Source organism: Canis lupus, chromosome 32, assembly GCF_003254725.2.
Source record: "Canis lupus dingo isolate Sandy chromosome 32, ASM325472v2, whole genome shotgun sequence".
NCBI lineage: Eukaryota > Metazoa > Chordata > Mammalia > Carnivora > Canidae > Canis > Canis lupus.
Genome location: NC_064274.1, coordinates 1015545 through 1040928, shown reverse-complemented (window position 1 = coordinate 1040928; position 25384 = coordinate 1015545). Strand labels below are relative to the sequence as shown.

General features: G+C 38.4%; 1 protein-coding gene and 1 non-coding gene across 22 annotated transcripts in view; both read left to right on the top strand.

Moving 5' to 3' along the window:
* Positions 1-25384, top strand: part of CCDC158 (coiled-coil domain containing 158) — a 127621-nt gene that overhangs the window by 54692 nt on the left and 47545 nt on the right. For 20 of the 21 annotated variants that reach the window (XR_007407832.1, XR_007407833.1, XR_003128024.3 and 17 more), the window contains 9 exons: positions 5419-5538; positions 7329-7526; positions 8890-9372; positions 13388-13577; positions 15559-15711; positions 18676-18788; positions 20491-20649; positions 21617-21709; positions 22490-22615. Coding sequence is in view for 17 of the 21 variants with exons in the window: in XM_025427333.3 (XP_025283118.1) it covers positions 5419-5538; positions 7329-7526; positions 8890-9372; positions 13388-13577; positions 15559-15711; positions 18676-18788; positions 20491-20649; positions 21617-21709; positions 22490-22615 (1635 nt within the window). In the remaining 4 variants the exon portion in view is untranslated. The remainder of the gene's footprint in view (positions 1-5418; positions 5539-7328; positions 7527-8889; positions 9373-13387; positions 13578-15558; positions 15712-18675; positions 18789-20490; positions 20650-21616; positions 21710-22489; positions 22616-25384) is intronic. The other variant, XM_025427360.3, reaches the window with a different exon arrangement.
* On the top strand, positions 16793-16899 carry LOC112647481 (U6 spliceosomal RNA). Its single transcript, XR_003128341.1, has one exon. It is a non-coding gene; the product is annotated as a U6 spliceosomal RNA (small nuclear RNA).

Below are 25384 nucleotides of genomic sequence, written 5' to 3'. Positions count from 1 at the left end.
TCCTCTATAGCAGTGGCTTTCAAACATTTTTGATCACTCCTCATAGTAAGAAATAGCTTACTTTTTGATCTACTATACACATAGGACTGAAGCAAGTTTCACAGGATGTTGTTTACCCGTGTTACATGTGGGATGCTGATTTGATACTAAATTGATACCATGATTCACTGGCAGGTTGCAGTTTGAATAACACTGCCCTACTAGACCACTGGGCTTAGTTAGCTCTTAGCTTAAATCCTTTTGTCAAGGTCATTTCAACCACCACCATTTAAGAGTAGCCTTCAGGAACCTTTGACTGTTTGTTTTATTTATTTATTTATTTAGTTAGTTAGTTAGTTAGTTATACATACCTTTGTCTGTTTAAAAGCTAAACCAAGAAGCAGAAGCCCAGAGAGAAACATACGTTCTTTTCTGCTTCTCTGAGGCCTTTTTGGTTCTAGTTTCTTTTCTCAGGGTGAGCTTTTCCCCTGAAGATTGATACCAGGAATGTCCACCCCTTTCTGGGCAGACCAAGCCTACATAAAAGGTCTTGATCTCACCCTGCAGCATGGGGGTGCTTTCAGCACATTATAGGGTGGAAGCTACCAGAGCCCTGGTAGTCTAGTGGAGATAGGCACATTCGCGGATATGAGCACAGACCGTCTGACAGTAAGAGAGGAAATGAGAGAGCTGTTGTGTTCTAGTCCAATATAGTAACTGATATTCATTACTATTCAACTCATTTTGAGAAGATTAAGTATTCATTATTTATTTAGAAGTCCTTTGAAAAGCTATGAAGTACTAAGCAAAACTCAACTCGCTTGTGTCTTCTTATATAATTCGAAAGTGCTATAGCTTTCCATTGTAACATTGCTTGGCAAAGTGACCCTTCCATCAGCTGTCACCTGTTGTTTGCTAGTTCACATACAGTTCATATACAGCACCGTGCTGCCGAACTCTAAATTTGAGCATGGTGGGAAATTTTAACAAATACTGAATACAGTACATCAAAAGAATACAAAAAAATAGCTTGAGTTTTTATAAATATTTATCTTTGGCATTGTAGAAACATAAGCATACAGATGAATGACTGTAGACTTTTTCATATGAATGTTTTGAGGCCATATAGATATATAATGATACATACAAATATGATGTTATAATCATTCTTATTTTGCCCTAATGTAAACAGTGGATCACCAATAATTTTGTCAGTCTTAAATAGTCAACATTTAATAGAAATAAGGGGGGGGCATATTAGATTAGCTCATTTTAATCTAGATCAGTGAGATTTATAACAACATATTGAACCTGTGGAGTTGGCAACTAGATGGTGGTTAAGTAGGCTTTCTTAATAGTGATTCCCTTTAGTCAGAGAACACTGAGAGATGATTATCTTGTACTTTGGCCTGAAATGTCATCAATGCATGGTTGTAACCGAGCAAGAAAACATCAACCTAGTTAACAAAAGGATTTCATTTTGGGGTCATGAAAAATCATATTGTTAGGAAATGTTTTTCTTGTAATGAATTGAATATAAAATTCTTCTGTTTAATTTTTTTTATTTTCATATAACTTGAGTTTACATTGCTAAAGCTTCTGAAAAAAAATTTTTTTTAAATTTTTATTTATTTATGATAGTCACACAGAGAGAGAGAAAGGCAGAGACACAGGCAGAGGGAGAAGCAGGCTCCATGCACTGGGAGCCCGACATGGGATTCGATCCCGGGTCTCTAGGATCGCACCCTGGGCCAAAGGCAGGCGCTAAACTACTGCGCCACCCAGGGATCCCAGCTTCTGAAAATTTTAAAATCTATTTTATCTTCTACTGCTTTAGTGAGCAGTGTTAGTATTTTCTCCTGAGGTCAGATTCCTTCCGTAAAAAAGTCTTTATTGTTTAAAAAAATTGATGACATGATAGGTCTGAACAAAACTTTTCTTTTTTTTTTTTTTTTTTAATTTTTATTTATTTATGATAGTTACAGAGAGAGAGAGAGAGGCAGAGACACAGGCAGAGGGAGAAGCAGGCTCCATGCACCGGGAGCCCGATGTGGGATTCGATCCCGGGTCTCCAGGATCGCGGCCTGGGCCAAAGGCAGGCGCCAAACCGCTGCGCCACCCAGGGATCCCTGAACAAAACTTTTCTAACTAGAAGGCATAAATTGTCCTTTAGGAGGGCAGTATGTATCTTCAGGTTAACAAAATATTTTAATACTGAAGAAAATAGAAACTACGTTTCAAAGAAAATTGTAAATGTAGCTTTTGTAGCTTACAAAAGTGCCCTACTGTAATGCTTTTTTCTATTCTTCTCTTTCCATTTTAGGAGAACCTCCAGAATTCCCCTTTACGAATTTGGACCAGTAGAAGCTGTCACTATTGGCTCTGTAGATTTGGCTTTACTCTTAACTTTCGCTTTTTGACAACAAAAATATCTCATGATCTTGATTCTGTTTATTTTTCCTATTTTGAAAGCTTTTGGGGCTGAATTTTGTACTCAAAAAGTAAAGATTTAGTAGCACTGGCTGGAGCTATATTCTGTGCAGGAAGAGTCTGTGCAAACCTCTTTGCACAGTTCTGCCAATGCACCCCCGTGCTGACCTACAGCACCCCTCAGTATCCAATGTCTGTGTCGTCTTTTTGAGCACAGAAAACAAAACAATTCGGCTTGATTGGTAACATCTTTAAAAATCCCTGTAAAAATTTGAATGAGATCCAAGTACTTATTTGTCCAGTGATCCAAAACTGAAAGTAGATTCATAGATGGTGAAAGGGAAAACCGGTGCTGCTATTGGAAAAAGAAAAGAAAAAGAAAAAAACCTTTAATATCTATCTTGGATATCACTATTTATTCTGGACATTTCAGAAGGCTTTGTAGTGTTTTGTACAGCTGTTTGTTCAGCTCAGCTGCTACTTCAGTGGTTTTCCCTTTCACTCTCCATTTCTCTTCTTGATTGATTAAGTAATAGAAGTATTTCTGCTCTAAAAAGTGAAAGGTAAAAGCAGAGCTATAGCAGTTGAGTCAGTACTGACAACTACAAAACCAATGTTCCTTCAGGGGTCTGGAGGAACTTCTGACAGTTGATAAACTTAGACAAAAAGATAACACTTGGCTCTTTTCTTTTTCTTCATTCTTTTCTCACTTTTCTTTTGAAACTTTGGTCTCATGGATTTTACCATCCAGTTTGATGTTATCAAAGGGTCATCCAGAATTTTTTTTAAAAAATGAAAACAGACAAGATAGCAAGTTTTAATTTAAGTTTTTAAAGCACATAGACAAATATTTTGCTCAAAGAGACAATAGTTTTATGCCAAATTTGGACTAGAAAACCTTATAGACATACGAGTAACTCTTCATATTGAAAGTGCTCTTGTTAAATTTATAGCTCAAAATACAGTTTTCAGGACAGGCGGGAATTATAGGATTTCAGCTTTATTAATACTGTTCTTCTCATATAAAAAAGCAGAATTGAAAGAACTTGGAAAGATTATCTAGAATACTCTTTTCAAATTATAGATGAAAAATACTGAGACTCAGAGAGGTCATGTGACAGAACCTGGACCATAACCTAAAGTCCTAGCTTGATCATGTTCCCTCTCTGATTACATTTGTCCACCCACAGTAAAAGTTTGTGGGCTTTTTCCTGAGTATTCCTAATGTCATTACTAACTTTGTGCTGATTTGGGCTTTCCTGATAATAGTAGAGCTGAAGAGATTATATCAACTGATACCATTCAGCCATTTTCCTTAGAAAGCTACTCCTGCCAGAGGTTGAGTTTTGTGTGAGAACTTCTTTATAGGATTATTAGAATTTTGAACTTTTCTGGTGATAGCCTAATGTTTTATGTACACTTAATTCTTGTGAAATACTTGTTTATATCTAACATACATTCAGACATAGTCATTTTTAAAATATATTCACTGTAAATATTAAAATAGACACTCCAATCTCTACAGGCTGTGATTCTACTCTGTAGGTAAATGTGAAACTGTTTGATGATCCTATATAAGTACTTTTTAAAAATCATATATATGTATGTGTGATTAAAGGTATATGAATTCTGTGTATTCATACTTAGCATTTATCAAAGTGGTAGTTGCATATATATATATATATATATAAAACTAATAAATATGTGCTAAATTAATAAATGAAGACCTTAAATGAACCTGGTCCAGAAAAAAATAGAGTCATCAAGAAAAAAACTTAGTCTTGCTCATATATTCTCTAAGAAATTTTATTTTTAAAAAATATTTATTCATTTGAGAGAGAGAGAGCAGGAACAGGGCAGGGAGCAGAGGGAGAGGGAGAAACAGACTCCCCACTGAGCAGGGAGCCCAATATAGGGCCTAATCCAGGGACCCTGGGATCATGACCTGAGCTGAGGGCAGATACTCAACCGACTGAGTCACCCAGGTGCCCCTATTTTCTAAGAAATTTTAATCACAGTTTGTCATCCAAACCAATAAGTTTTATTCTTGACATAGTAAATCTGGAAGCCTGTTGAAGTAAGAAGGAATATGTACCATTTATGTAGTCATGAAGGATTTCTTATTACTGGCTGATGAAATAGTATTTTAGTGATCACACTAAGTATCAATATGTTCTCATTATTTTAATATCTCAGTATGTAAATTATGAATTTTTGTGGCTCAGCTAAAATCCAAACCTGGAGCCTCCATTGTCTGAGATCTTAACCTCTTCGCCTACTTTGCATCTACAGGTCAAGAGCTGTGGGAATGCTATTAACAATGATGGGCCTTCTGGTATATTGACATTTAGACATGCATAGTTACACAGATCAAATAGCTGCCCTATCTACGAGGGAAAAATGCACCTATGCCAGACCTTTAAAATTGGTATTCATCCAGTTTATAGTTGAAGGAAATGAGGATTGAAACATATAATATGTATATAAGTGTTTTAAATTAATACATTTAATTTAAATTAATTTTAAATTAATATATATACGTATATGTATGTTAATTCGTCTTTCAAAATTGACTAATAATGACAATAATGAAAACCTTATTACCATTCATTCTTTTATATTCATTGCCTTTTATTATTGAAACTCTAATAGTCTTAAAATAACTCTTCTACATATAGTACAGATCATTTGTGTGGGCTGTGCAGAATTTTATTTATACCACATCAAACTTCCTTAAATACCAAATGACAGAACACCTATTCACACAAGAAAAATCTTGAATAGTATGAAAAAGATTACAGACAATGCCCATATCTAACAATATCAAATATTTCACTTTGGCTAATTTCCCTAAGTTAAATTCTACATAGATCTTAAGTTCAGAAAACTTTACAAAATGTAATAAGCTTTTATTTTTGCCCCAAAAATAATAGCATTTGTTTCCCAGAGACTGTATTTATTTTATATTCCCTACTCTCATAGTCAGATTGATTTGTGCTTTCCTTCTAGATAGAAGAACTTGAAAAGCAGTTAGTCCTTGCTAACTCGGAGCTAACTGAGGCACGGACGGAACGTGACCAGTTCAGTCAGGAATCTGGAAATCTGGATGATCAGCTTCAAAAGCTGTTGGTAAGACTATGCTCTAAATATGAATTCAATTAATTCTGGGAAGTTTCTCACCAAAATATTTCACAAAATTGGTTTTACTTATAAAATTACAAATTTTACATAATATTTGTGCATATATACATAATGGACTATCTTGACATTATTCAATTTATATATGAATAATATTCTAAATTTTACCTATTTTTTTCCCTTAAGCAGTTACAGCTTATAAGTTAGGTGAAGCTAGTCTTCAAATGGCCTTTCAATTAGATAAATGTATTCTACTAAGTTGAGGTAGTATTGTTTATTTTGAAGCCAAATAACAGTCAAAACACAATTGGAAAGGGAGTTTAGGTTAAAAAAATTTTTTTAAAGAAAGGAAATAAGATTCCAATAATAGTGAAACAGCCTGTGCTCTGTTTGAGGTACTAGAGGATGAGAAATTTAGGAAAGGAAACGATTGGTACTCCTCTGTGTGATGTTAGCAGTATAGGAATATAGGAGTATAGGAGTATAGGAGAATAAATTTCTCTCGCACTCCCAGGCCCTTTGTAGGGTGTAGCGCCCTCAGCCGGTGGAGCCATCTTTCATAGGCTGACAAAGGGTTTGAGGAACAAGCACTAAAAATAGAGCTGGCAACTGTGTGACAAGTTCCAAACCTTGGGATAATCCTTCACTACTTTCCCTCCACCTGCATGTTTCCCTGGGTCCTCAGATCGAATTTGAAAATCTTGCAGATTGTCTGAAAGATCCTCACGGCCCTCCCCTCCTTTTCATTCTTACCGCCACTACCCCTTGGCCCAAGCCCCTCACAATACCTGGAGCATGTCTTCTCACTAGGATTGCTACCTCCAGTTTTTCCCCTCCTCAGTCTGGCCTATGGAGTGCTGCTCTGCTCAAATATCACTCTGTGTCACTCTTTGATTTAAAAATTACATTCCCCATAAAAGCTAGACTCCCCGCCTTTCAAGACTGTTCATGATCCAGCCCCAGCTTCCCATTGTGATCCTTTCTGTCTGCATATGCCCAGTGCTCCAACCAGACCACACACACCCCTTGCCAGCCCTTTCTTCCTGATCTCTGTATCTCCCAGTTGTTCGTGAGGTCCAGGTCCAACTCAAATGCCTTGTTGAAGTATTTTGATCTTCTTTGTGCTTTCTCTTTGCTGTTGCTTAGCTCTCTCTCTCTCTCTCTTTAATGAAAAACCACTTCCATTTCTTTGTATCTGTTCTCACCTTTTCCTTTGGGTGATAAATCCTTTGAAGATCTCTGTGTCTTTGTCTCTCCTACTCTAGTTTTTGCTAACTGTAAACACTATGTATTGTTTCTAGCTACTGAAGGGGAAGGTAATTCTATTCATAGTCAACTGTTACTCCACTCTCAGTACCAAATGCTATTCTGTCATTTCTGAGGCAGTTAACCACATTACTATTGCTATGCTTTCATTATTTGCTAAGCTTTTGAGCATTTCTTTATTACAGGAGCACACTTGATGTGAGGCATAATAATGCCTTTTCTAGAAAATCCAAAACTTAAAAATAGGATGATTTAAAAAATCTATTGCATTTTTCTTTTCATTTTATATTGTTTGGGATTTAATCTATTGAGATTTCCTTGTAGTGTAAGAAATTATAAGTAAGCAAATGTTAACTTACGTATCTAGTAAATCATTTTTCTGAATGATTGAAAATAAGATTCCAAAGTCAAAGGTTTCTCAAATTGCATAAAAAGTCCAAAAATGATAGAAGGAAAATGAGAATTATGCTTTAATTCTTTAATGCAAGTTGGGGAACATACCTCATTTCCTGTAGGCTGATCTACATAAAAGAGAGAAGGAGCTGAGTCTGGAGAAGGAGCAGAATAAGCGTCTGTGGGACCGGGACACGGGCAACAGCATCACCATTGACCACCTGCGGCGGGAGCTCGATGACAGGAACATGGAGGTGCAGCGCCTGGAAGCACTCCTCAAGGCCATGAAGAGCGAGTGCCAGGGCCAGATGGAACGGCAGGTCAGGCAGGACATGGGATGGCTTCCTCAGATTGCCTCTTCTGAGGGAAAAATGTATTTTATGTGTTATTGGTAGAGCTTTTTTTTCTTTTTTCTTTTTTTTTTTAAAGATTTTATTCACCTATTCATGATAGACACAGAGAGAGAGAGACAGAGACACAGGCAGAGGGAGAAGCAGGCTCCATGCAGGGAGCCCAACGCGGGACTTGATCTAGGGACTCCAGAATCATGCCTGGGGCCAAAGGCAGGCGCCAAACCACTTAGCCACCCAGACGTCCCTATTGGTAGAGCTTTTAAAAAAAATGTATGGGCCTAAAAATGGCCATAAGATAGAGCTATGGATTCTTTGAGCAAGTTATAAAAACCTGTTATTTATTTTTATATTTTTGACTGATCAAAATACTAAGCTTTATCTCATTTTTGTTCATTGTTGAGAAATGAAATTCCTATCCAATTGCCTTTTTATTTTTGCCTAGAAATCAGAAACCTAATAGATGCTTATTTTAAAAAGCATCAAACCATAGGGAGAACTGAGGAACAGCAGGGTTGAAGGTATCCAACAGCCGTTTTTTTTGTTTTGTTTTGTTTTTTTAATGATTTGGTTTTCCCCTAAACTGATTGAAACTAGTAGACAAGATGGATGCACTCTGTTTTGGGGCCCCAGTGGCAATGCTTTATTAAGAGCCTTGAACCTTCAGTACCAAGAGGACATGATTCCAATGTCAGTATTGCCACAGAGACATAGAAAGCATCCCACAAAAGAGTAAGCTTCCCAAAATGTGAAAGCAAACCAAAGGGACCAGTCTTGGGTTAGAATTCAGGCAAACCATTTTTCTACTCTTTGGCCCACCCTGGGCAAGAAGAAAGATGAGGGGAGTTACTGGGAGTTAGATTCTTAACACTTCTCTGGACAAGGACCTGAGAATGTGAGTGTGTGTTAGATGAAAGCCGTTATTCACTTTTTCCTCAGAGGTATAACTAAGGGGCAAGTTGGAGGAATAGTGGGGCAAGAGTGCCTTCCTCCCTAGGAAGGGCAGCTTCTTCAGTCATGCCACACTTTTGCCAGTGTTATCCTAATTTAAATTGGTACAGAAATACTCTCAGAGGAAACCTCCAAAGCTCCCACACTAGAAAGCCATTCTAGAGGAGCATTATTATTTAATTCATGTCTCTCCACCTTGGTCTAACTAACTTAAGTTGGTCTGTGGTCTATACAGAGTTGTGACATAAAAATGATTTCAGTTTAGGTAGATATTATTATTAGATTCATGAATTCATGTTTGTGAGCTAACTTGTTATATCTCTTGAGGTTGCTTCCACCCCTCTGCCCAAATTCATGAAATTTTCTCTTCTTTGACAATCAGATGGCAGCAATTCAGGGAAAGAATGAAAGTCTAGAAAAAGTGTCCTCCTTGACGGCTCAGCTTGAATCCACCAAAGAGATGCTCCGCAAAGTGGTGGAAGAGTTGACTGCTAAGAAAATGACCCTGGAGAGCTCAGAGAGGACCATATCGGACCTGACCTCTTCCCTCCAGGAAAAAGAGAGAGCCATTGAGGCTACCAATTCGGAGATCACAAAGCTACGCTCCCGAGTGGACTTGAAATTGCAAGAGCTGCAGCACTTGAAAACAGAGGGAGATCACCTCAGAAATGTGCAGACTGAGTGTGAGGCCCTCAGGCTACAGATGGCAGAGAAGGACAAGGTGATTGAGATTCTGCGACAGCAGATTGAAAACATGACACAGTTGGTTGGCCAGCACGGACGAACTGCTGGTGCCATGCAGGTTGAAAAAGCTCAGCTTGAGAAGGAGATCAATGATAGGAGACTGGAGCTACAGGAATTCAAGGTCTGTAGAGGGTTTTTTGGTAGTTTTAACTTCAGAAATATCATTTCCCTCCTAAGGAAGTATGATTTAAGTCACTGAAGAGATGCTCTATGAAGGTCTGTGGACCCTTTGAGGTTGTTTAAAAGTATTTGTGCCTGAGTGCCTTTGTGTGTTGTTGTGAGAAGGGATCCTTACTTTTATTAGATTCCAAAAGAAGTGGATGGACCCAAGACTACTGATACAAAAGAGAAAAAAATCATAAAAATCCAGCTTCCTCATGAAGCCATGTCTCATCCCACAGTTTGAAGTATTTTCTCCCTCGTCAGACAGACCTGTCATTGAACCCCACCTCTCACCACCTGACTATAAAACACTGCTTTGTTCACTAAATCTTGGCTTCCATAACTATGAAACTAAAGAAGAGTTAGTTGGCATACTTTGTAATATTAGTTTTAGATGTACAATATAGCAATTCCGCACTTCCATACATCATCCCGTGCTTATCACAGCAAGTACACTCCTTAATCCCCATCACCTATTTCACCCATCCTCCCTCCCACCTCCCTTCTGGTGACCATCAGATTGCCCTCTATAGTTCAGAGTCTGTTTCTTGGCTTGTCTCTCTCTCTCTCTCTCTCTCTCTCTTTTCCCCTTTGCTCATTTGTTTTGTTTCTTAAATTACATAGATGAGTGAAATCATATAGTATTTGTCTTTCTCTGACTGACTTATTTTACTTGGCATAATACTCTCTAGCTCTATTCATGTCATTGCAAATGACAAGATTTTATTCTTTTTGATGGCCAAGTAATATTCCATGTTTATATATATATATATATATATATATACCACATCTTCTTTTAAAAAAAATTTTAAGTTCAGTTGGCCAACATATAACAGCCAGTGTTTATCTCATCATGTGCCCTCCTTAATGCCTGTCACCCAGTTACCCCAACCCCCCACCCACCTTCCCTTTTTTTATTTTCCAGATCCGTTTCCTCCCTTCCCTTATGATTCCTTCCACTATTTCTTATATTCTACATATGAGCGAGACCATATGATAATTGTCTTTCTCCGATTGACTTATTTATTTCACTCAGCATAATATCCTTCAGTTCCAACTATATCAATGTAAATGGTGGGTATTCGTCCTTTCTGATGGTTGAGTAATATTCCATTGTATATAGAGACCACATCTTCTTTATCCATTTATCAGTCAGTGGATGCTTGGGCTATTTCCATAATTTGACTATTGTAGATAATGCTGCTATAAATAAACATCAGGGTGCATGTATTCCTTTGAATTAGTATTTTTGTATTCTTTGGGGAAATGCCTAGTAGTGCAATTGCTGGATCACAGAGTAGTTCTATTTTTAACTTTTTTTTTTAGATTTTACTTATTCATTCATGAGAGACACACAGAGAGAGGCAGAGACACAGGCAGAGGGAGGGGAGAAGCAGGCTCCCTGCAGCGAACATGATGTGGGACTCGATCTCCAGACCTGGGATCACCTCTGAGCTGAAAGCAGACACTCAACCACTGAGCCACCCAGGTGGAACAGAATTCTGTACTCTTTTCCATAGTGGCTGCACCAGTTTGCATTCCCACAAACAGTGCATGATGGCAAAAGTTGGGCATGTGCATTGTTAACCCACTTTAAAAGACTGGGATTTTTTTCAACAGGTGTTGGCAAGGATATGGAGAAAAAGGAACACTCAGGGTTTCTGGGTGGCTGAGTCAGTTAAGTGTCCAATTCTAGATTGGCCTCAAGTCTTGATCTCAATGTCATGAGTTCAGGCCCTGCGTTGGGCTCCACGCTGGGTATGGAGCCTACTTAAAGAACACTCATGCACTGATGGTGAGAATGCAGCCACTGCAAGAACACTCCTACCTCCACCCCTGCCACTCCTTATGCTTCTCACAGGAGCCAGAATTATATTTGAAAGTGTTAACATTGTACCATTCCCATGTTTATAACTGTCCAGTGTCTTCTTATGTCACTCAGAATGAACTCTCATATCCTTACATTGCCTCTAAGGCCAGTCTTGCCCATGGCTCCCTCTGTGACTTCATCTCTGACTACTTCCTCCCCATGCTCAGTGTAGGGCAGGAGAAATCCATCTCCCTCTGGCTTTCTCAATTCTTGGTTGAGCCCCTGTAACCAAGACAGACCAAGAAAAGAGTAAACAGAAGTTTATTGAGTAACTCAGAGAGGTGGCTTAGAATTGAGACTTAAATATTAAATACCATCTTTAGCTAAAAGAAGGATGTGGGAGAGGCAGGTCATAGGAAGGCAACTAGGAAAACAATGGAAAACAGGAATGAGGTTTGTTTTGCAGATTTAAGCCTTGCCTTCCCCATTTATAAGATTCTTTTGTAATTTAAAGTTATCCTTCCTCTTCTGCTTCAGAAAGGGAGACACCTTTATAAATGGAGACTTCCTTCATAAATATAAATATCCCTTAAAGGGCAACTTATCTGTTTTCAGACCTTCTCCTGTGTCCGCCATTTCTCAAAATAATCAGCTCAAAGTAATCCTTATGGCAGAGAGGTAGCATATTCTGGTCTCCTCCACCAGCCATTCTGATGGCCTTACTGTTTCCTGAACACATTACCTGTCCCTAGAGCTGCCCCTGAGCCTGGCATATGGCTTGGTCCTTCACCTCCCTCTTTGAGGTTTCTGCTCATCAGAGGGTCAGGGTCCCCAAGACTACCTCCCCACCCCGGTTCACCCATTTGCTAGGACTCAGCATATAGTTGTGCTTACAGGTACAATTTATCACAGTGAAATAACGTAAAGTAGAATCATCAAAGGGAAAAGGTATGTGGAGGCAGCTTGGCATAGGCTTCCAAAAGTCCTCTCCTGCAGAGTCATGCAGGATGTACTTAACTGCCCCAGCAATGAGTTGTGACAGTACATATCAAATGTTGCCAATCAGGGAAGCTCATTTGAGACTCAATCCCCAGGTTTTTATAGTAGGGACTGGTCACACAGACCCCATTGTCTGGCAAGTATTCCAGTCTTCCAGAAGACAAGCAGGTGCTCTGCATAAATCATTGTTTGCAGAACTGATTTAGGCACAGTGAGCCTCTCCTCAGAGTGATGGGAACCCTCCCAAACCCAAGTTCCCAGATACCAGCCAACGGCCAACCTTGTTTCCAGCTTTAATAAGAATAGCAATTTGGGGACATCTGGGTGGCTCAGTGGTTGAGCATCTGCCTTTGGTTCAGGGTGTGGTGATCCCAGGGTCCTGGGATCGAGTCCATATCAGGCTCCACGCAGACAGCCTGCTTCTCCCTCTGCCTATCTCTGCCTCTCTCTGTGACGCTCAAGAATAAATAAATAAAATCTTAAAAAAAAAAAAAAGAATAGCAATTGGGTTCTTTTCTACATACCCAGTTATCTCTTACATGCACAGCCCCTCCTTTGCATTCATTCTCTACTCCCCACTTTTTTTTTTTTGGTAACTTATTATTACCTATTAAATATTTGTTATTGTCTATCTCTTCTCACTGAAATGTAAGCTCCCTGGGGACAAGGCCATTGTTTTATTTCCTGCTATTCATAACTGGGACTGGGTAAGATTAGTGAGGCAGCTAGAACACAGAACTCAGAGAGGTGCCCACCTGGGGCCTCACTTGCCTCACCCAGTCTCTGTCCTGCTGCTCTGTCCCAATATGTAAAATAGTGCCTGGCACAGAGTAGGTGCTCACTACCTTTCTCTTTGGAATGCAAAATAGTAGGAGTAGGGATAATGAATTATTGCAAACAATACTGGAAATTGACATCTTTTTTTTTTTTTTTTGGAAATTGACATCTAAGGTTAAAATAAAGGCCTTTCAATATCAATAGAAGGCCTTTTGCTTTCCTATTTACTGTTGAGGCTTGATAATAAAATAGAAATTTAATATTCTAGGAAATAGTGAAAAGATAGTAAATATAGATAGGATACTAATGAAAGAATGTCAACTATAGGTACATGTACATTTTTTTTTTTTACTTCTTACTCTGTCCTTGTATTTATCCCTATATTTAGATTTTAAAAGATAAAAAAGATGCAAAGATACGGGAGCTTGAGGCCCGAGTAAGTGACTTGGAGCTGGAAAAGGTGAAGCTGGTGAACGCAGGGTCTGAACGCCTCCGTGCAGTAAAAGACATCAAACAGGAGAGAGATCAGTTATTGAATGAGGTGAAAACCAGTAGGAGTGAGCTAAACGGTCTTACAGGTATGTTACTTTAATTCAAATTCTGCTGACAACTAGGAGCACTGCCAGTGAATCCAGCGTGGATGCTAGGACTATTGCAAAAGAATGGGTGCTCATCCCACATTGTAAACAGGGATAATTATGCTGCCCTGAAATCCTGTTGCTTCTGCTTACAAATCTTACACTCATTAACTGTTAACTTTAGTCAACCCTCAGAGTCCATGAAATTCTTTACTTACTTGTTTTTTTTTTTTTAAGATTTATTTATTTAGAGAGCATGAGCTTGTGTGAGTGGGGGGAGGGGCAGAGGGAGAAGGAAACCTCAAGTTGATTCCCCACTGAGCAAGAGCCCACTATCAGGCTCAATCTCATGACCCTGAGATCATGACCTGAGCTGAAACCAAGAGTCAGATGTTTAACTGGCTGAGCCCCTAGGCACCCCTCTTTACTAAGTTTTCAAGAAAAGGGTGAGAGAAGTGGAAACCTTGAGTCCTTTGAGTTAAATAGTTTGATTAGAAGTTTCATAGTGAAGCAACGTGTATACACAGACTGTATAGATTTCTTGAAAAATCAATCAAGATCTTAAATTTAGAAACAAAACACTTAAAAAAAAAAGAAACAAAACACTTCTAGTTCATGATTAGTGTGGTTCAGGTATCATTTACTGCATGTGCGCGCGTGCGCGCGCGCTCACACACACACACACAGAATCAGTGATTCCTGAGCATTTATTCGGCCAGATACCGAGATAGACCCTAGCAGCACAACAGTGAGGATCCCACCTACTTGGGAGCCAGACTTCTATAGAATCAGTTACAGGACAGTGGGTGAGCATGATGTGCTGGGTGCAGATGGAGAAGAGTGTAGAGAATCAGTCTCCTATAGGATTTAGAGTTCCTCTGCTAAATTTGAAGGAAGAAAAGGGATTTAGCAGGTAGAAGGGTAGAAGGGCAACCCAGGCAGAGAGAACATCATGGGCAAAAGCATAAGGAATGAAATAACAATGTGACCTCAGAAGTATTGAGTGAAGGCACAAAGGCCCGGGGGCTAAGAAATTAGGTAGAGTAGATAGGCAGAGCCAGACAGTGTGGAGCTAGCAAAAGACATTAAGTAGGAGATTATTGTTATCAAATTTGCATTTTGAAAGGACAGCAGCAGGTAAATGGAGAAAAGCAAGACTAGGGCCCAGTCCAGCCAGTTAAAGGGGCTCTTGGCCTCCTCCCAGGGAGCTATGAAACTGGAATCAAGGCAGTGGCAGTGAGAATGAAAGAATTAATAGGAGTATTTTTGCAACTGAACAACAGTGCTTCATGATTCGAGGGATTGTGTGGCCTGCAGGTTTTAAATCCGTGGGATCGGTAGAATGATGGTCACCTCTAACTGAGATAGGAAAACCATTCGGGGAGCAGGCTTGAGGGCCAGAGGTGAGATATAGCCAGTACGAGACAGGTGGTATGGGGGACGCTGGGATATGCATGTGGAAATGTCTCAGTACAAGGATGGCTTGGCTCTGTTTGTTCCCTTTATATATGAATCTATCATATATAAATATATTGAAAGTTGAATAGGTGTGTGTGTGTGTGTGTGTGTGTTCTTGTATAGAATGACGAGTGCATGCCAAGTATTTCAGTAATAACTAGAGCTAAAAAGACAGAACACACAGTAACCTCGGGTTGCTTATCATGTCATGGAGATTCACCTACCTACAGATAGATGGTAGTGAGATCTATTGTGGATATGACCATCCAAAAAAATTGAAGATGCAGTTGATGTAAGCCAATCATACTGGCTGGGAAAAAAAAGCAGTGAATAGTAAGGAAGTAAAGAAGGAGGTTCCACTCAGGAAATGTGACTGTACATCTCATTTCTGAAACAAATGAAGATGTAGCTAAATGAAGTCTCTCCCAGCTCTAAAATTTTGTGATCATTAATTACAAATAAAATACACTTCATACAGTGGGATAGACCAAAGTAACCATCTATTATTATCACATGGTGACAGAGGACTATGAAGTCTTAAAAAGGAATTTTCGAAACAAAACTGAAGAAATGGAAGCTACTACAAATAAACTGAAAATGCAGTTAAAATCTGCACAGTCTGAACTTGAACAAACAAGAAATACTTTAAAGTCAATGGAAGGATCCGATGGTCATGGTATGCTTTACTGGATTTTATTCTTCTGTTTTTAATGCCATTGGTCTAGACTTACTAAAACACAAACCTAGATACATCCCCTGCCACCTCTTACAAGTGCCCCATGATGTGAGAGATACACAGTGATAGGCACCAATGATGAGTGTGAGATAGTAGTCATTCTACTCAGGGTTTTTAAGGGAAAATGCCATGTGCTTAATGTAATCCCTAAAGTATCTGAATCTTTGCCTTTTTTTTTTTTTTAAGATTTTATTTATTGAGACACACAGAGACACAGAGAGAGAGAGGCAGAGACACAGGCAGAGAGAGGGAGAAGCAGGCTTCATGCAGGAAGTCTGACATGGGACTTGATCCCGGGTCTCCAAGATCACGACCTGGATTGAAGGCGGCACTAAACCGCTGAGCCACCCGGGCTGTCCATCTGAATCTTTTCCTGTGGCTGTTTCAGGAATTTCTAACAGATCTCAATGTCTATAAGTGCCAATTAATTATTCTTAAGGAAGTATTGATAAAAAAATACAAGTTACCAGTAATTTTCATTTAACCTCTTATTTTTCACATGTTCATTATCAACATAAAATAAAAATCTGTGGGATCCCTGGGTGGCGCAGCGGTTTGGCGCCTGCCTTTGGCCCAGGGCGCAATCCTGGAGACCCGGGATCGAATCCCACATCGGGCTCCCGGTGCATGGAGCCTGCTTCTCCCTCTGCCTATGTCTCTGCCTCTCTCTCTCTCTCTCACTGTGTGACTATCATAAATAAATAAATAAAAATTAAAAAAAAAAATCTGTGGTTCATTGTCAGTTCCTGATTCCCTCTCTGGGATAAAAATGTGATGGAGCTGTGGGAATTGAACTGCCAGAATGAGTGGTTTCTTGTTACCACTTAGACCTGTTCCCTTTGTCCCTTGATGTCCATATTAATTCTGCTGTTTTATATAATTCATATTGGTGGTATATACATATATATATACATAAACATATACAAATATGTTAGCTGACTATAAGAATAAATATTAATCTAAGTAAATCTATGTTTTTAAATTTCTCAATTATTTTTTTAATGTGAAAAGATTTATTTTTGTGCTCGTTTCAGCAACACATATACTAAAATTGGAACTATGCAGAGAAGATTATCATAGCCCCTGCCAAAAGGCGGCAACATGCACATAGATTCTTGAAGCATTCTGTATTTTGTGCAGTTCTTGGAGGTTCCGCTTTTTCTTTGCTGGTTAACACCAAGAAAATGGTAGGGTTTGGAGAAGTCACTTAGGAGGCCCATTTGCGATCATACCCTCCCCTCCCCACCGGGGAGAGGCTTTTTCTCAGTGTCCTGAGGCATTTCCACCACAGCCTCAGTCACATTATAGTGATTAAATTATCTTGGTAAACCTGTGTTTACATTCAAATGCTTATTTTTATTGCTCAAATTATCTTAAAATAAAAGAGATTTAAGAAAATAAGCTTTCAAGGCCAGCCCTGAACCACTTATTTATTTATTTATTTATTTATTTATTTATTTATTTATTTATTTATTTATTTATTGAACCATTTAATAAGACCAGAATTCTTCATTGAATGAGGTGAGTGGTGAGCAAATGTCAGACTGTGGCTCTGTTAGTAAAGCAGTGCGTTCTGTCAAACCAACCCTGTTTTGACAGTTTAGCTTTCTAACAAGCTTTCTATATCTTGTTAGAAAGAAGTCAGACCTTTCATCCTCTCCGATAGTTTGTTTCTAGAGATGGGTACAATTTCTCTTTTTAACCTCTAAGCTCCATTTGGACCTTACTCAAAGCCATCACATTTTCAAACCTCTTTCCTCAGCTAACTGTGGGAAACAACATTGGGTCTCTGATTTTTTTTTTTTTAAAGATTTTTGTTTATTCATGAGAGACACAGAGGCAGAAACACAGGCAGAGGGAGAAGCAGACTCCCCACGGGGAGCCCAATGTGGGACTTTATCCCAGGACCCCAGATCATGCCCTGAGCCAAAGCTTAAGTGCTGAGCCACCCAGGCGTTCCCAGGATCTCTGGTTTTGAATCTCCAAACAAGGATGAGCTTCATAGATCTTTTCAATGACCTGCCATGTTTGAAGTATTCAGTGCCTCCTACCTGCCTTGAACATTCTCATCCCATCACTAGTTTTTTTTTTTTTTTTAAGTTTTATTTATTTATGATAGTCACAGAGAGAGAAAGAGAGGCAGAGACATAGGCAGAGGGAGAAGCAGGCTCCATGCACCGGGAGCCCGACGTGGGATTCGATCCCGGGTCTCCAGGATCGCGCCCTGGGCCAAAGACAGGCGCCAAACCGCTGCGCCACCCAGGGATCCCCATCACTAGTTTTATTAAAACAATTCCATATATGCTTATACTGCCAATATGACTGTTGAAATAGTAGTGAGTTCCAAACACATGCAGTGACCATAGGAATGAAAATTGAATGTGAATGCTTTGTGACATCACTGGAATCTGTAAAAAGATCACTTAATAATAGACACCTTATATAATAACTTAAGACATTTTTATAGGATACCATATGAACAAATAACTAATAGTTGTCTTTGTGGCATTTTAAATATGAATTTCTGGAAAATTATTTTAGTAAAAATGCTTAAAAATACATTATTCATTATATGACTTAATGTATATGTTTTCTATATGTATAAGTATGAAGTTAGTCAATATTCTATAACATTGGAGATGGTAAACTACGATGGTCAATGAAATTAATACCAATAGCAAGGAAATCACAAAACATCATTCTCAGCTCAAAATCTCTGAAAATTGTTATATCCCAATATTGTGAAATCTGAAGATCTTTCTCTGTGATCACTCTCTTGAAACTGTCCAAGTGCCTTAGAGAATCTTGTCACCTTCTCACAGTGTTTAGCCATCAATTTATAATAGCTTTTCAAAATATAGAAACCTTAAATACTAAGGCAGTTTACTTCCTTTCTCCCCCCAGCTATGAAAGTGGCAATGGGAATGCAAAAGCAAATCACAGCTAAAAGAGGTCAAATAGATGCCCTTCAGAGCAAGATACAGTTTTTGGAAGAGGCAATGACAAATGCAAATAAGGTAAGTCCCTGTCCTCAGAGTGGAAGGAGTCAATATACTGTTCACTCTTTAATATACTACAGGCAGGATAAGACATAGCAGCATTACAAGGTATAGCTGAGAAATGAGGTTATTTCTGACTAAGAGAATGAGCCTGAAGGAACATTTGAGTAGGATCTTGAAAGAGATGGTATTTTAAATGCAGAAAATGGGCAAAAGAGCATTCTTGGTAGAGATAGGGAATGATTTTATGTGATGTGTATTCTTAGACCGCTCGGCCACGCTACCGTGCTATGTGATGTGTATTCTTAAAATCTCTATGGTCTGCCAAACAATGCAGTAAAAGCCACAGAGTGATGAGTACAATGGAATGAGGAGTACTACACTAACAGGGACGCTTAAGTGGCTCAGTGGTTGAGCATCTGCCTTTGTCTTGGGTCGTGATCCCGGGTCCTGGGATCAAGTCCTGCATCGGGCTCCCCACAGAGAGCCTGCTTCTCCCTCTGCCTGTGTCTCTGCCTCTCTCTCCGTCTGTCTCATAAATAAATAAATAAAATCTTAAAAAAAGGAGTACCACACTAACAGATTTCATCAATGACATACAAAAAATAGAAACCAAATGAAAATGGTAGCATAGTTTTACAGGTTAAATGAGGAGAAAAATACATAAGTAATACAATAAACATGGGCCTTTATCTTGAAGAAGTTTATCTTATCCTGAAGTTTGCTTGTGGAAGTGTGCATTAGAGGGTTGTGGCTTGTGAGGTATGGTGGGGGGTATAAGGGGAGTTTTCTGTAACACTAGATGTATATGGATGTGACTCATAACTCAAGGTAAACTGCGGTAGTAGTAAATGGGTGTTTGAGGAGTGTGCATGTATGCTTTTTGTATGTTCCTACACAGCTCTGTTCAGCTCGGCACAGTTTTGTGTGACTTAGTATTTCTCATAAATGAAACTGTATAATAAGTGAAATCAGTGTTGTGCTCAGACGTTCCCAGATACATCAGTCACTTTGAAATAAATCAACATTTTCAAAAGAAGTTACGTGAGAACTGACTGTAATGGAGGTGAGGAAGTAAAGAACATGCATAGAAGACAGCAGCTCAAGTTAATTGCTTTCCCATGCCCAAAAGGAGCTGCTGACGTACTTTTTTAGAGTGAGGCTAAACAGTCCCAAATATGTACAAATGTATGTGTTTATGCAGAGCCCTCATCATATGGACTGACTTACTTCCTTTTTTGGGTTCTTTCCTCCTTTTCTCTTATCGTAAATTTGTTTCTTTTCTTCTTCCATTATTTGCCCATTTGGACCTAAAGGAGTGCTTATCCTCATCCTCCCTGAGAAAACTTAGAGCATAAGAGGTCACTACCTGCTGTCATCACAGGTGTCTGCCCCCACCCACAGGAAGGTATTTAAAACCCACAGACACTCCCTTCAAACCGAAGGGAAACAACTTGTGAAATTAATACATATTTTACATATTTTATAGGTTTTATCAAAGATTTAATAAGCCAAGAAAGAGGTAATAATGCCAGTAGTGATAAGAATAAGAGAGTACATGGTAACAATTCTAATGGCTCCCAGCTACAACTCATAAGCAATTAAATGACATATGAATTAACTGTAGTTCAGATATTTGTATAAGTTTCATATCTCCATCACATCAGAGCATCTACATCAGTACATTATTTCTGATATATTTTTTCCTCTATAATTATAGGAAAAGCATTTTCTAAAAGAAGAGAAGACTAAATTAAGCCAGGAATTGAGTACTGTTGCAACAGAAAAAAACAAGATGGCTGGAGAACTAGAAGTCCTGAGATCACAGGAACGCCGTTTGAAAGAAAAGGTTGCTAATATGGAAGTTGCTCTTGATAAGGTAGTTATTAACTAAATGTGTAAAGTAATTATCAACTAAATAGCTATTAAGTAGCCTTGGCCTGAATAAAAGCTCATGTTGATAGGAACCAAATCTCTGTTATATCACAATCACCTAGTATAAGGAAAAACCATATCCTATAGAGAAGGCTCTTCTAAGTGTTAAAGTATAGTATGCATACATTTTACAAAATTCTCTTTTTCAGGCTAACACAGTCACAGGAGTAGTAAGGTATAAGATGCTCCTGATGTCCTTAGTTTACTGAATAAATCTATCTGCAGTCTGACCTACTGCCACAGAATACTTGAACACTAAGTAGAATACTGTTGTTAATATCAGTAAGATGGCAACTTGATGCTAAATGTCTGACATTTGTTGTGGTCCAGAAAATGGAGGCAGAAAACAGCTTAAGGAGTGAGAAGGATTAATGACACTGTATTTGTAGTTGCCGTTTATCATAGAGGAATGAATCTTTCTTGTCACTGAGAACCCTGGAAGTCTAAAAATGTACCCGGACTGGTCCTTGATTCTTAAGAAATTAGAGCTTTTATGGTTAGGTAAAATGACCTGTGATCCCTCCTATGCCAACTTTGATTTTAAAACATGATAGGAATTTGAGTTGTGAAAAAATAAATAAATAAAAATTTAAAAAATTAAAGAATTTGAGTTGTGGCTATTTCTCTGTACATTTTTTATATTGCTAAAACTATTTGGTCATTTCATCCTTAATCTCTTCATCCTTTTGAATGCCCCTCACAAACTAAATGCTGTGTAGATACTGGGGACACAGAGAATAAAGCCATGACCTCCAGTTGTTCTAAGTTTACTGAAATAAATAGATAAATGTAAGTTAGTGTGTTGAGAGTGGGTGAAGTTCCTTTGAGAGATGGCAACTCTGTATTTATAGATTAATAAAATAAAATTAGAGAGAGTGGAGGATAAACCACATGTGATTGCTTGATTGTAGGCATCTTTGCAGTTTGCAGAATGTCAAGATATCATACAGCGTCAGGAACAAGAATCTGTGCGTCTAAAACTTCAGCACACTTTGGATGTAAAAGTGAGGTCTTTTTTTTTTTCAATATAAATAATTTAAGCAAAAAATAATGCCATTCTTTGATATACTTACATATTTTCTTCATGTGCCTTGGATACATTCAAGTGTACTTTCAACATTATCTGATACTAGCAATTATAAAATCTGAATAAATATCATTACATTCTATACCTCTCCTTTCCTGTGGTAACAAATGAAGCACTGTACTCTGTGTTAAGTTTAGATTAAGAGAGGCAAACACCTTCAGGTATGCCTTGAGGATACCAGAAAGAAGAATTTTCCATACAGAAGGAGTTCAAGCAAGTGCAAAGGCCCAATGTGAGAGTATGTTTAGCTTGTTTGGAGAAGAGCAAAAATTATTTCATCTGCATGACAGAAACATGTGTCCTTTAAAAACAGTACACTTTCTATTGAAATATATGTCTCTATTTTAAAGTTGCAGGCATACATTAAAGTCCTAATAATAGTTGTACAGGATCTTTCCAAGTTATATGCCAGAACTACTATGGAGTCTTTAGTAAAAACTAGAAACCAGCTTACTAGCATACCATCGAGGTGTTTTCACATCTCATGCTTTTTTCAGTTAGCAGTGTGAAGGCATCTTCTTAAGCATATGCTTAGTTTTCAAAGAGTAACTCAGAAGCATTTGCTTGATACTTTGGTTTATGACTTCGTAGATGTTCAATATCTAAGATTGAAATTATGTTTGCAAAATACATTTTGATTTTGCAATTCTAGGTGTAGGTTGACAATTATTTTGCTCACCTCTGTATTGCTTTCTAGGAACTTCAGGGCCCTGGATACACCTCAAATACTTCTGTGAAGCCACGCCTTCTACAGCCATCCTCAGCCGCCCATTCTCATTCTAATGTACCATCATCCCAGTCCACAGCCAGCTTCCTGTCTCATGTAAGCGACTAGTCTCATTATTTGTGATGCAAATGACCTAGTATGTAAATAATTTTATTTTTAAAAAGATTTATTTATTCATGAGAGAGAGAGAGAAGCAGAGACATAAGCAGAGGGAGAAGCAGTAAATAATTTTAAATTGAGAAGAATTTCATTAAAAAATACATCTATAGTTATGACATTTTCAATTACTAGATTTTAGATTTATATAGCCCAGATGAGTGAAAATGTTTACTACACTATTTGGTGCTTCCTCTGGGGAAGATAGATGAAATATTCAGTGTGATTAATGTTAACGAAATTGTTTAAGTTTTCATTTTAATTCCAGTTTGCTAACATACAGTGTCCTATTAATTTCAGGTATACAATATAGTGATGTAACACTTCCATACATCAGACAAGTGCTCGTCAGACAAGTGCCTTCCTAAATTCCTATCACCTGTATCACCCATCCCCCCTCTCACCTCCCCTCTGGTTACCATCAGTTCTCTTTAATTAGGGTCTGTTTCCTGATTTGTCTCTTTCTCTTTTCCCCCCCTTTGCTCATTTATTTTCTTTCTTAAATTCCATATATGAGTAAAATCATATGGTATTTGTCTTTCTCTGACTTCTTTCACTTAGCATTATACTCTCCACTTCCATCCATATTATTGCAAATAGCAAGATTTCATTCTTTTTGTGGCTAATAGACCATTGTGTGTATGTATACCACATCTTCTTTATCCATACATCAATCCATGGACACTTGGAGTGCTTCTATTTCCTGGTTATTATAAATAATGCTACTATGAACATCGGGTTTATGTATCCCTTTGAATTAGGGCTCTTGTATTCTTTTTTTTTTTTTTAAGATTTTATTTATTTTTTCATGAGAGACACACAGAGAGAGGCAGAGACACAGGCAGAGGGAGACACAGCCTCCTTGCAGGGAGCCCGACCTGGGACTCAATCCCAGGTCTCCAGGACTACACGCTGGGCTGAAGGTGGCGCTAAACCACCAACAACCAGCCAGGCTGCCCGGGCTCTAGTATTCTTTTAGGTAAATGCCTAACAGTGCAATTGCTGGATCATGAGATAGTTCTATTTTTTACTTTTTGAGGAACCCCCAAACTGTTTTTCACAGTGGCTGCACCACTTTGCATTCCTACCAACAGTACACAGGTGTTCCCTTTTCTCTATATCCTCACCAACATCTGTTGTTTCTTGTGTTTTTGATTGATTTAGCCATTCTGACAGGTATGAGGTGATATCTCATTGTAGTTTTGATTTACATTTTCCTGATGATGAGTGATGTTGGCCATCTTTTCATGTGTTTGTTGGCTGTTGGATGTCTTCTTTGGAGAAATAGCTGTTCATATCTTCTTATTTTTTCACTGGATTTTTTTTTTTTTTTTTTTTGGCTGTTGAGTTGTATAAGTTCTTTATGTATTTTGGACGCTGACCCTTTATTAGATATGTCACTTGCAAGTATCTTCTCTCATTCCATAGATTGCCTTTTAAGTTTGGTTGATTGTTTCCTTCACTGTGCAGAAGCTTCTTATTTTGATATAGCCCTAATAGTTTTTTTTTTTAAAGATTGATTTATTTATGATAGACATAGAGAGAGCGACAGAGAGAGGCAGAGACACAGGAGGAGGGAGAAGCAGGCTCCCTGCTGGGAGCCCGACGTGGAACTTGATCCAGGGACTCCATATCCCGCCTTGGGCCAAAGGCGCTAAACCGCTGAGCCATCCAGGGATCCCCTATCCCCAATAGTTTATTTTTTGCTTTTGTCTCCCTTGCCTCGGGAGACGTATCTAGAAAAAAGTTGCTTTCTCAGATGTTAAAGAAGTTACTGCCTCTGTTCTCTTTTATGATTTTTATGGTTTCAGGTTTCACATTTAGGTCTTTAATCCATTTTGAGTTTATTTTTGTGTATGGTATAAATCCAGTTTCTTTCTTTTGTATATTGCTGTCCAGTTTTCCCAACACCATTTGTTGAATAGACTTTTTCCTACTGTATGTTCTTTCTTGCTTTGTCAGAGGTTAGTTGACCATATAGTTGTGGGTTAATGTCTGGGTTTTCTGTTCTATTCCATTAATCTATGTGCCTGTTTTTGTATCAGTACCATACTGTTTTGGTCACTACAGCTTTGTAATATAACATGAAGTCCAGAATTATGATGTCTTTAGGTTTTCTTTTTCAAGATTGGTTTGGCTAGTTGGAGTCTTTTGTGATTGCATACAAATTTTAGGATTGTTTGTCTAGTTCTGTGAAAAATGCTGTTGGTATTTTTTTTTTAAATTTTTTAAAAGACTTTATTCATAGAGACAGAGAGAGAGAGAGAGAGAGAGAGAGGCAGAGACACAGGCAGAGGGAGAAGCAGGCTCCATGCAGAGAGCCTGATGTGGGACTCGATTCAGGGTCTCCAGGATCACACCCTGGGCTGCAGGCGGCGCTAAACCTCTGCGCCACTGGGGCTGCCCTGCTGTTGGTATTTTGATAGGGATTGCATAAGATGCATGTATTGCTTTGGGTAGTTACAGACATTTTAACAATATTTGTTCTTCCAGTCATGAGCATGGAATTTCTTTCTATTTCTTTGTGTTGTCTTCAGTTTCTTTCATCAGTATTTTATTGTTTTCAGAGCAAAAAGTCTTTCACCTCTTTGGTTAGGTTTATTCCTAGACATTATTTTTGGTGCAACTGTAAATGGGATTGTTTTCTTAACTTCATTTTCTGCTGCTTCATTACTGGTGCTTAGAAAAGCAACAGATTTCTGGGCATTG